General features: G+C 50.1%; 1 protein-coding gene across 1 annotated transcript in view; it reads right to left on the minus strand.

Annotated features, from left to right (window-relative positions):
• STX1B (syntaxin 1B) overlaps positions 1-11603 on the minus strand; it is a 15377-nt gene extending 3774 nt beyond the window's left edge. Inside the window, exons 1-5 of the mRNA XM_006914150.2 lie at positions 11525-11603; positions 2981-3055; positions 2678-2777; positions 2513-2587; positions 154-227 (exon numbers count right to left, since the gene is read on the minus strand). Of these exons, the coding sequence (XP_006914212.1) occupies positions 154-227; positions 2513-2587; positions 2678-2777; positions 2981-3055; positions 11525-11554 (354 nt within the window). The 5' untranslated portion in view covers positions 11555-11603. The remainder of the gene's footprint in view (positions 1-153; positions 228-2512; positions 2588-2677; positions 2778-2980; positions 3056-11524) is intronic.
• Between the last annotated feature and the right edge of the window lie 43 nt (positions 11604-11646).

Here is an 11646-nt window from a genome sequence, read left to right on the forward strand (position 1 = left end):
CGCCCAAAGCTCCGCCCCCGCCCCGGCTTTCCCTTGGCCAGGTCGGGTACCCGAGCTCTGCTTTGGCCCACCCACCCCCAACCCGCCCGGCTCCTCCCCTGCTCGGTTCGGGTCCGGTCCCGGTCCCACCCGCGTCTGGCCGCGGCCTCCTACCTGGGTCTTGCGGATGCGCAGGTCTGCGGAGGAACGGTTCAGCCCCTCCTCCTGTTCAATGCTTTGCTCGATCGCTGCGGGAGAGAGGACGCAGTGACCCGCGGGAGACCCGGGGCGTGTGGGGCGGGGGTCCGGGACGTATGAGGGGCCGACACCCCGAGGCAGGCCCCAGGCCTGTGAAGAGATGTCACACCCGTGGCGAGGGCTGACAGTAAAGGATCCAGAGTGAGAGGCAGGAGTCCGGAAGGTAGGAGGATGGAGACTGAGGGTCCGTGAGTCACCAGACAGAAGGGGGCTATTTGTTCTTTCGGAAAGGTTTGGTCTTGGAGAGTCCCATAGCTGTAACTGCAGCTCAGTCCCACGAGAGGGTGTGGGACCAGTCCACCGTGAAGGTCCCCTGTACGCAAGGAACTCCATTTCCTAAATCCTCTGGAAAGGGGCAGGAACCTACACTGGGATTTTTCTTCCAGGTGGGTCAGGTTCTAGTGGCCACCCTTTCTTTGGAAAATTCTAGGGTGAGTGGATGCATGTTCCAACAGAGAAAATAGCTTTCCCCCTGCCCTACAGGGTGATGCCTGTCTTGGGAATTCCCATGTTCTGGAAAAGTGTGCAGATTAACTGGGATTCCTGCTTCTGGATCATGCACTCCTGACACTCAGATTTTCTATAAAAGAGCTTGAGGTGCTCGAAAAACGCAGCAGGGATGAGTCACCAGGCCCTCTCAGACTTGGACGGGCCTCCTGAGAACATCACTTCTGTTCTCCTAGCAGTAGAGGAGGTATAGGGCTGGATGGCACCTGAACACTCCCTGCCAGCAATGTCAGGCAGTGCCTAAGTGACAACTCTGGCCCAGTTGCTGCAGGAAAAGCACAGGAACACACACCCAGCCCAGGCTGGGACCCTATTGTCGGACTTGGGGTTATGGCCCAGTCCTGAAGGATGGGGTCTCATTGACTTCTTACAACAGTCCTGGGAGTTCCATGATGTCGGCCCATGTTTAAAACTAGAAACTGAGGTTCAAATGGGTAAAATAAGTCACTCAAAGTCACAACGCAAAGCCTGAGCTTGTGCCACCACATAGCTAGTGGAAAATGGAGCATCTTCTTTCTTTTTCTAGAGGTCTGGAAGGTCAGCTTCTCTACACCACTTTTCCTATTTCTACTTGAACCCCTGAAACATGGAGTCCTCCTCATGGTCTAATAGAGACTATTAAGGTCAGAGTTGAATGGGCCCAAAGAAATCACTGTGCCCAGGGATTTTTAAACTATTCCACGGAATGCAGCTTTTGAGAAGAAACTTCAGGAGTACAGGGCCTCCCACCCCCAGTCCACCCAAAACGGCCTGACTTTTATGTGTTGTATGTATGGGAGTTCTTAGTAAGATTTCATGGGGAGGGAAAAAAGATTTTGCTACCGAAAAAAAAGCCAGATTTGAGATTGCTTCAGATTTTCTTACTGTACTGTTGAGGAAGCTGAGGGTATTTGTTTAGAATGAGCTAATGATGTAAACTGGATTCCCTCTGTCTGGATTTGCACTTCATGTGCTCCCAGCTTAGGTCATTTTCCTTTCCAGCACACTCTCCTGAGTGCAAAAGGTTTGTTTTTACAGATCAGCACTGGAGGCTAACACATGGCCTCTTGTTGAGACCAGGAGGGCATCAAGTCCCTGTCTTCATCTCCCTGCACCACAGTCAGAGGGCTCAGGGCCAGTCAGCTGACATAGTTCCAGTTCCCCAAGCAATGTGCCTCGGACAGAGTAGGTGCTTGGCAAATGTTTTCTAATGCTGAATTACCATAAGCATACAAATTAGCAACACGGTAACACTGCTATTCCCCTGGCGCCACAGACAAGGAGGTTCCCAACCCACACTGCTTCGGGGGAAGGTGGTTATTACCAGCACCCAAGTCCTTAAATTAGAACGAATACATGAGCCCTTGGCAAGTCCCTCCAGAAAGCTTGCCAGCCTCTGATGTCAGCCATACAGCCCAATCTGTCCTGAGCTGAAGATACCAATTCAGAAGCATTTGCTGAACCCACCTACTAGGTGCTTAGTGCTATGCCTGGCACCTGTTCTAGAGAAATGAGGCCTTAATGAAACTAACGCCACTTGGAAGACTATATTTTTATGGTGGACCTTCATGCTGATGGAACCAGCAGAACTCATATGCAAATTAGCCTTCTCTCCCTAATTTCCCTGTTGTGTATCTTTCTCCAAAGAATCTGGAGCAAGGAGGGAAATCTGGGGTTTTGTTTAGGAATCTGGCTCTTAGAAGTCTGTAGGCATTCCCGATAGAGAGGCCTGTCTGGTCCACTGGAAGGCAGAGTTTTTTCTCCTGAGTCAGGGGATCGCAGTCCTCACCTTTCAACTTGGACCGAACTTTGTTGGCCGTCTTCTTGATGTCTGCAGTGAGGTCCTCCAGCTCCTGTTTGGTCTCTGCGTGGGAGGCAGGGTGGATGAGAATTCTGAGTGTGACCCCAGACTCCTTCTCCCCCCAGCCCACAGCCATCCCGCAGCAGCACTCACTCTCATCTGGGTTGGGGGCGGCCAGGATGGCACTATGCTGTTTTTTCACTTGTTCCACATCCTCTGACAGCTTCTCAATGCAGCCCCGGATCTCTTCCACCTGGGGCAGCAAATTGGCTATACCCAGCCAAGTCTTTAGGCCAGACAAAGGCTTCCAGGGGGCTCAGTAAGGGTTCAGGGAAATGGGCCAGACCCAGAGAGACTGGTAAAATGCCAAAGAGCGGGGGCGGGGGGGGACAGCGAGAAGGAAATTGTCGGCTGAGGGCCGTGTTCTGAGTCTGGGGGCATTGTAGGCTCAGTTACCTGTTCAAAGAACTCATCCATGAAGTGGTCCCGATCCACATGGACCACCTCCTCCTCATCATCACTGTCTTTTGCCTGGGAGGCAAAGAAAGATGGAGACCATGAGCAGCCCCGGCCCTGGTCCTGCTGCTTCCAGCTTTAGGCTCAGAGCAAGGATCTGAGTGGAGTACATGCAGAGGGCACAAGCAAGGGCCCCAAGCAGTCAGAATGGACACTGGATATCTTGTGGAACAGGGTCCTGGGGGCCAGGTAGATGACAGCCTAAAGGACACCTTGGAGGGAATTAGCAAAAGGCATCCTTTCAGGAGTGGATGTGGCCCCGTGGGTGCAGTCACCCTAGAGGCAGGTGGCACTCAGGACAGCTACTATTAACCAACCAGTAGGGAAGTATTTCAATGTTGTAACAACCAGCTAAATGTCAGCCTTGCAATAATTGGCTCTGGGCTCTGAGAAGGGGTCTGGAATGGAGTCCCAAGAACCTAACCCTCTCCACCCTTTCCCTAGCCACTCCTGCCCAGGCCTTACTTTGCTTCCCTCCTCTTCCCCTCCAGCCACTGTCCCCGAAGCAAGGTCAGTTCACTGTCAGCTGCGGACACCAGGTTGAGCAAGCACAGTCAGGCCCAGTGAGGGCTGGAGGAGAAACAAGCAGCACCCTGACCTCCTTTGCTCCCTGTGCCTTTCTCCTCTTGCCCACCTGCATCCCCCTCCCCCTCCAGTTGCTCTGCCCCTTGCCACTCTCACTTGCTTTCATCCAGCGTCTTCTAACTTTACACTCACCCACTCTCACTTGCTTGGATTTCCCAGTTGCAACCTGCAGCTGCTCAGCCCTCCACCCCCAGGGCTCAGAGACACAAAGGGATTTACCCACCCACACCTCCACCGACAGACAGACCCCTGACACAGACAGAAAGGCTGACACACAAGGCACACAGAGACAGGCCCACTAACACCCACATGGAGATATACTGACATGCTGATGGTCAACCGCACACAGACCTACAGCAAAGCTGAATGCTGACACATATGGACAGAGCCGGTCACCAGCACCCCCAGGGATATTTGGGAGGGCCCTCTGAGCCTGTTCTCCTAGCTCCTCCAAGCCTCAGTTCTGCATCCTCATTCAGAGCTGGGAAAGAGAGGTGGGCAGGGAGGGCTCCCCAAGGCTACACACTCCTGACTCAAGACTCTTCTGCTTGGGACAGAAGTCTGACAACAAAAGCTGAGCCCTTCAAGCTTAATTACACCTGGAGCCCTAATCAGCCCTGATGGAAATTTAAACAGAGTTCACCCTGATTTCCAGAAAGACCCTGGCCAAAACTCAGACAGACGCTAACCACCAGAGCCTGAATGAAATCGAGACAGGATCCAAAAGGCGTCTACCTGGGGAATAGCCAGTTGGGATCTAAAGAGAACTCACACAAAACTTCAATAGGGTCCGAGCAGATCGCAGACAGGACCTGACAGAAACCAGACAGGCTTAGGCTGAACCAGACTCGGCACATACAGATCCCAGACAGCTCAGATCGAACCTAGACAGAGCCAGATGGGACCTAGATGCAATCTAGACAGCCAACCGAACTTGGAATCAGCAGAGCCCTGACAGCACCGGAAAGAGCCCGCAAGCCCAGAGGAGACCCAGCCAGACACTCTTGAAGCCACCCCAGCTTCTTGCTCAAGCCCTGCCCCCAAACTCCAGGGATTCTCCCCACAGACACTGGGCCCCACATCATGTCAGAAAGTGTGTTTAGCATTTACATTTAATTTCCAGACAATCCCAAATATCCACTGGAAACGGGAGGCTCCTCCATCTCTGCCCACAGCTGTCCCAGAAGTAGAGGCGGGTCTTGGGGATCCTGATGGGGCTTCTGGCTTCTTAAGCCTACACTTGATCCAGGACCACCATGATAGACTTCGACCCTTAAACCTCTGGGATGCTCAGCTCATCTCTGAGGACCTGCTGGCCTCCCATAATGCTCTGTCCTCAAAAAGCCAGCTGCCCCATGAACTTTCCTTCCCCTAGCACCAAAAGCCATTCCTCTGCCCCTTCTCTGCCTTCAAGCACTCAGCCCTCAGCCCAGCTGCCCACAGGTCATGAGGCCTGTCACTGGCCCAGGTGCCTAGAAACTCTCTTGTTTTGTCTCTTGCCCTTCCTCATGCTGACTTCAGACTTCTTGAAGTCTAATTTCTATCTCCCCTGTTGTTCCCAAAGCCAGTGCCCTTAGATTATCCCCTGAGGCATCTCTGGTACCTGTTTCTTTGTCCTTGACAGAGGAAGAAAAGTAGAGGGCTCAAGTATGACTTATTTGATGTAATAATTACAGAGAGCTGAGACCTAACAATCCTCTATGGTTCACAAACACTTTTGCATCTATAGTCTCTTTTGATCCTCAGCACCATAGTCCTGATGAGAAAAGCAAAGCAACTATCATTGCCCCCATTTCACAGATGAAGGAATGGGATGTCAGGGAGGGGAAAGGAAAGTGACTTGCCTGAAGGCACCCAGGCTGAAAGGGGCTGGGAAATCATAGGCATCTAACACATGCCTTCCCCAACTGCCCCTCCTAAGGCCACCTCCTTCTGGGAACTCTGTCAGCAGCTATTTCCCCTCTCACATAGCTCCTGCTAATGCCCAATATGGGTTAGGCTATGTGCCCCGAAATCCTAGCAAAATATTACCTTTTAATAGCACCTCTGCATAGACCTTACCTTCTTGTTATCACATTTAATCTTCACTAAAACTCTATGAGAGATATTCAATAATTTATTTTCTGTATGTAAGCTTTTATCTTTGACCACTGAATGGGCAAGTAAGAGCCCTATCTGTTATATTCATTGTTTAACCCCATTGCTTACACAGGGACTGGTACATAGACATTGCTGAATAAACATGAATGAATAAATGAGTAATCAGAATTAGTTTCTACATGTCATTAAAATATCTATCATTCAATTGGATTATTAGGTCAAGTTTGCACAATGTTCAGCCCTGGTTGCTCTTATCGACTTGATTATTTTATCTACTAGCAAAAACTTTTAGACTGTCATTGTATCTAGCAGAATACAGCTAATAAATATAAATACACAATGGTGAAAAAGAAATTCTGACTTGAGCCAATTTTTCCCCTAGACTTAGAGTTCATGTAGCTTCTCCATTAGGTAAAGTTTAGCTCATCACATGAGTTTGTATTTGATGTAAGAAATTTAAAGGTGTATTGATATTTTTCTTAATTTCAGGAAAAAAAAAAAACTATGAAGACCATTGACCAACGTAATTATAATTATGGCAAACATTTATATAGCATGTTATGGATATGATTCTATGTACTCTGCTACATTTATCCATTTAATTCTTACACATAATCCCGAGGTAGATATTATTATAGCCCCTTTTTATATAGAAGAGGAAAATGAGGCATAGAGAGGCTAAAGAACTTGTCCAGGTAAGCAGCTAGAAGGCCACATGACTTCTCCCCTCTGAGCCTCAACCTCTGCATTTGCCGAATGGCAACAATGTCAACCCCAACTGGTGGGCAGGAGGGCAATGAGAACAAGCAGAAAAATGGCTGATGCTACCAGAGAAAGAATGGATGCTCAGGGTTGGCCATTTTTCTTGCCCCTTCCATGTTACAGATGAGGAAACAGGCTCAGAGAGGTTGCTTGACCTGTCTAAGGCTTCACAGCAAATAAGGCCAGAGATGGAACCTTAACTATCTGATGCTAAATTCCAGGCTCTTTCACCTCTACCCTTCTATTCCTACCTGGCCCCAAAGAGTCTGTTTGCTGTTTCCTCATTACTGCTAAACACCTGTGGCCAGGACAGCAAACCAGTAAGAGGTGCCTGGCTACAGGAAGAGCTCAGACAGGAAGCCAGGCATTCTAGCCTCCGCTTGACTTGCTGTATGACCCTAGGAAAACCTAAGCTCCTCTCCAGGCCCAAGTCCAGCTGTTAAATGGGTGGACTTGTGCATGCACTCACCAAGGGTCCCCCCTGCTATGAGCACAGCCTCCATTTCTGGGAGAAGTTGGCCAGTCTAAAAGAAAACAGGCTGTGGGCAAATAAGACTACCTAAGAAAAGATCAAATGTACCCCAATCCACTTTATGGAAAATTCAAGTCTCCATTTCCTAATGTGCAAAATGAAGACGATAAGAATTATATACATCTAACACACATGTACTGACTACTATGACTTTGGCCCTGTTACAAGTGCTTTGAATTTCTCGTTTAATTCTTACAACCACTCTATGAAATAGATACTATTCTTATTCCCATTTGACAGAAAAAAGAAACTGAGGCATAGAAAGATTAAGTAACTTGCCCAAGATTATACAGCTAATGGATGAGGATAGGGTGGTGCTTGGCTTTGAACCCAGGCACTCTGCTCTTGATGGCTCACCAACTTCTCAAGCACTCGAGAGGATTAAACGAGAGAGTGCAGAGATCCTGGGCACCATCTGGAACCACCTTGAGAATAGGATCACCAGATCCAAGCCTCTAGCTTCAATCCTTCCCCATCAGAGATACCAAGGCCTCTCGTGGGTGTGTGTCAGTGGCAGGAGACAACATAGACAGGTGCATAGATGGAAGGAAGAGAGGGACAATGTGAGCCAGCAAGTCAGTGACCAAAGAGACAGATGGTGAGAGGGTGACTAAAAGGCAAAAAGAGACTGGAACTGGGTGATAGAAAAGAAACAGAGTGTGTGGGTATGTGCGTGTATAAACACACATGGGGGCCCATGTACACACACACGTGCTCACACGTGCTCCTCAGGGGTGCAAGCATCACTTGACCAAGAGGCAGCAGCCTCTCTCCACAGCACCCCTGCTTCTGTCCATCTGTCTCCCTGAGCAGGGCCTCTCCTCGTCCCATGATCCAGCCTAGTCCTCCCACCCCAACCTCTCTCCTCCACCTTCCCTGCCTTACCACTTACTCCCTTCTTCATCCTCCCTCTGCCCCACAGAGTCATTCATTCATTTAACAGAATATATGGTGTGTGCCTAGTTCTCTTCCAGATGCTGCTGAGAATACAGTGGTAAACAAGACAGGAAGGTCCTGCCTCCAAGGAGCTGACATTCTAGTGGAGGGAGACAGACAATGAAAAATGAACAAGACAATCTCAGATTGTGCTAAATAGCAGGAGGGAGATAAACCAGGAGATGTGACAGAAATGGGCAACAGAGGTGGCTTTATACAGGACGGTCAGGGAGTGACACTTGAGCTAAGTCCTGAAGGAATTAACTGTGCCACAATCTGAGGAACATAGAATTCATGGCAGAGGAAAAAGTGTGCCAGGCAGAAGGATTGGTACCAACCTATCACCCAGGTTCTCTTGGTCCCTGCCTTCTCTCTTGCATACCTGGGCCACTCTTACCTTATGTTATTTTAGGTATGCCTTTCCAAAGCACCTACTGTGCCCTTCCCATACCTGAGTGCTACACAGAGGAGTCAGTCTCCGCCCTCAGGGTGCAGGACTTGTCCTATAACGGCTTCCATTCCCGCCTGGCCTTGGATTCAAGCTTCTCCACCCCAGGCCCCCATTTCCCAGTCTTCCCATTTCCTCTCATCTCCTGACTTCCCACTCCAAAGCCTCCTCACAAGCTCTAGCCCACAGCATGTCTCCTTGTGTTTTCCCTCTCCCACCAACCTTCTCTACCTCACTTGCCCCACTTCCTCTCCTCTTAAGCTTGATCCCTGGCCCCAGTCCTTGAACCCTGGGACACTAATCCAGTTGATGAACTCCCCATCGCAGCCTCCACTCCAACCCAGGGCCTCTCAGTTCCCAACCAAAGGTAGTTGATGAACCAGAGACAGAAAACCCTGGTTCAACCTCAGCTCTGCCATTGACAGCTGTGTGACCTTGGGCAAGTCAGGTTACCTCTGTGGCCCTCAATTTACTCCAAAATAAATTAGGGTCACATCCTGCCCATCCCAGGGGGCTGATGTGAAGTTCAAGAGAAATAAAGAAGTCAGCTGTGGAATAACAAACACTCATAGAGCATTGCTAGGTACCAGGCCTTCTTCTAGGTACTTTTTGCATAGTAACTAATTTCAACCCTAAGGACAACTTGGCGAAGTGTGAATTACTCTCAATTCACATATGAAGAAACTGAGCACAAGAGAGGTTAAGCAACTTACCCAAGGTCACACAGGAGTAGCAAAGCTGGAATTCGAATCCAGACAGTCTGACTCCCAAATCTGCGTCCTCAACTGTTGTGATAAACAGATCTAAGAATGCCTTGGGAACTCTAAAGCACTGTTGGAAAGTTGATCAGGCCCCCTGGGCTGACATCTCCTCCTGCCACTGCCCCACCCCATCCCATTCAGCCTCTTAGAGACCCCTTTTCCAGGCCTCCCATGCCCTGCCCAGTCTCCCCTGCCTCCAAGCCTCTTTGCTCTCAACCCTGACAGAGACCCTCAGCACTCCCTGTGTCTGGCAGCTTCTTTTTGCCCCACCCACCCAAATCCCCAGTTTCCCTGAGCTGTGACTAACACCAGAGACATCAGTATTCACCCAGCCCCCTTCACTCCTACACACTACTTCCCACTTCCTCCACCTGGCTGCTCCCAGCAGCCCCAGCAGACAAGATTCCTCACCTCTGGCCAGGGTCTCCTGACTCAGGGTCTCCTGTATCCTCCAGATAAGGATTCCCATCCCTGCCTTCTCCTCCATCTCTTTTCCTTCCCTCTCTACTACAATTCTACCATCTCACCCCAAAACTACTTTCCATTTCTCTGGGTTTTGGAGTCATGGAATAGTTTTGAAAGCTGAGAATCTGGATTCAAATCTGGGCTCCTCACTTGCTAGCTGTGTGGCTTTGGGTGAGTTATTTAACCACTCTGGACTTTAGTTTCCTCAGCTATAAAATGAGGTTGTCTCTCAGTCTACCTACCTTACCAGGAGATTGGTGAGGGTCTAACAAGATAATGGATGACAACTTGCTTTAGATGAAAACTGCATCATGAGAGAAGGGTAGTTTAGAGCACTGGTACTGAAGCCAGTTTAGAGCACTGGTACTGCCTGGATGCCTTTTATCAGCTATGTAACTTTGGTTAAGTTACTTAACCTCTCTGGGCCTCAGTTTCCTTATCTATAAAATGGGATAATACTAGTACATATTCAATTAATTAATATGTCTAAAACACTTAGAACAGTGTCTGGCACATGAATGTTGGTTATTTTTATTACTGTCATTTTCCTGATGCCTATTCGGTAAAAGTTTAATAAAGAAATGAACCTTCAAAATTCCCTCCCTCAACCACCAGTTCCTCCTTCCTTCCCACTTGCCAACCCATCTCTCCCTAGAGACAACCATCACTTGCCTCCAAGCCCTTTCCTGCCATCTCTCTGTAACCTGGTTCCCCAAATCCAGGGGGCTCTCCAAAGACAGTTTTTTACCCACAGTGTTGAGACTTTTGTTTCAAAGGCTAAAAAAGCAGACACACATGTCAATGCAGCAGATAGGAAACCCAGATTCCAGTCTGATCCTCCCACCCATTTGCTTGGTGACCTTGGGCAAGTTCCTGCCCATCTCTGAACCTGTTTCCTTATCTGTCAGATGGGGGTAAATCAGCTGGGGCTAGTACTTTATTAAAATAACACCACACTGGAGCACACCACAGGCTGTGGGCTCTGCCTCCCAAGGCCCCAGGTCATTTCTCCAAATTCCTCAGTATCCTCCCTGTCCCAGAAACCATTTTCACCAAGACCCTATCCCTCAGCCTCTCCAAGTGGCAGCCTTCACTGCAGACACCAGTGCTGCCCTCCTTCTCCTGTCACCCGAACACTACTAACTGCTTGGCCAGACTCCTAGAGCCTGGTCTCTTCAGGCCTGCAGACCAGGGGCCCATGTCAGCCCACCCTGACTGTTCAGGATACTCCAGTTCCCCCAGCAGAGCACAGTCCATGTCACACAACCCAATTCCATGGCCCCGAACCTGGAACCTCCTCTCCCCTCTCCTCTGCAACCCCATCTCCCACCTCTGGGGTCACCCCATCTCAGACCCTTGGCCACCTAAGGCCACCCCTTCCCTCCTTGTCTCTGAGAGGTGTCCCCTCCCCATGGAGAGCAACACATGTGTGTGCTCACACGCACTTCATTCACTGCCAAGTGTTGGCATCTCAGTCCGGACCTGTGTCCTTCTCCATAGCATCCCCCATTTCATCCCCCATTCCCGCTACACTCAGCCTGGTCCAGTAACAGCCCCATCCTTCTAATTCGGTAAATCTGCCTGGGGCTGACAGCACCCTCCAATTCTCTCCTGACATTCACTCTTTCTTAGACCCTGAGGCCCTTCTGGAAATGTGGGGTGTCCAAGGCCCCTGAGACTTCTCCAGCCCTTTGGGTCTTAACGGCTTCCACTCCCTTCTGGCCACTATCCCCAAAATGCAGGTTCATGGAGAACATCAGGTGCCTCCAGATACTGTGGTGCCTCTGCTACCAACCTCCAGTTGCCCCCACATTCCAGCACCTTCCCCACTCCACCCCCACACGCTCCCCAAATACTAGGGTCCCTCCCCCCATTTTCCCCACCCCCAAGCTCACACTCCGCAGCTCCTGAGTCCGATCCTTCATCCTGCGACGGCTCCTCCTCCTCCTCGTTCTCCTGCCTGTGCTGCTGCTCCTGCCTCCTGCCTTGCTGCTGGAGGCCGGGGTCTGGGGGTGCC

Source organism: Pteropus alecto, unplaced genomic scaffold (genome assembly GCF_000325575.1).
Source record: "Pteropus alecto unplaced genomic scaffold, ASM32557v1 scaffold44, whole genome shotgun sequence".
Classification (NCBI taxonomy): domain Eukaryota; kingdom Metazoa; phylum Chordata; class Mammalia; order Chiroptera; family Pteropodidae; genus Pteropus; species Pteropus alecto.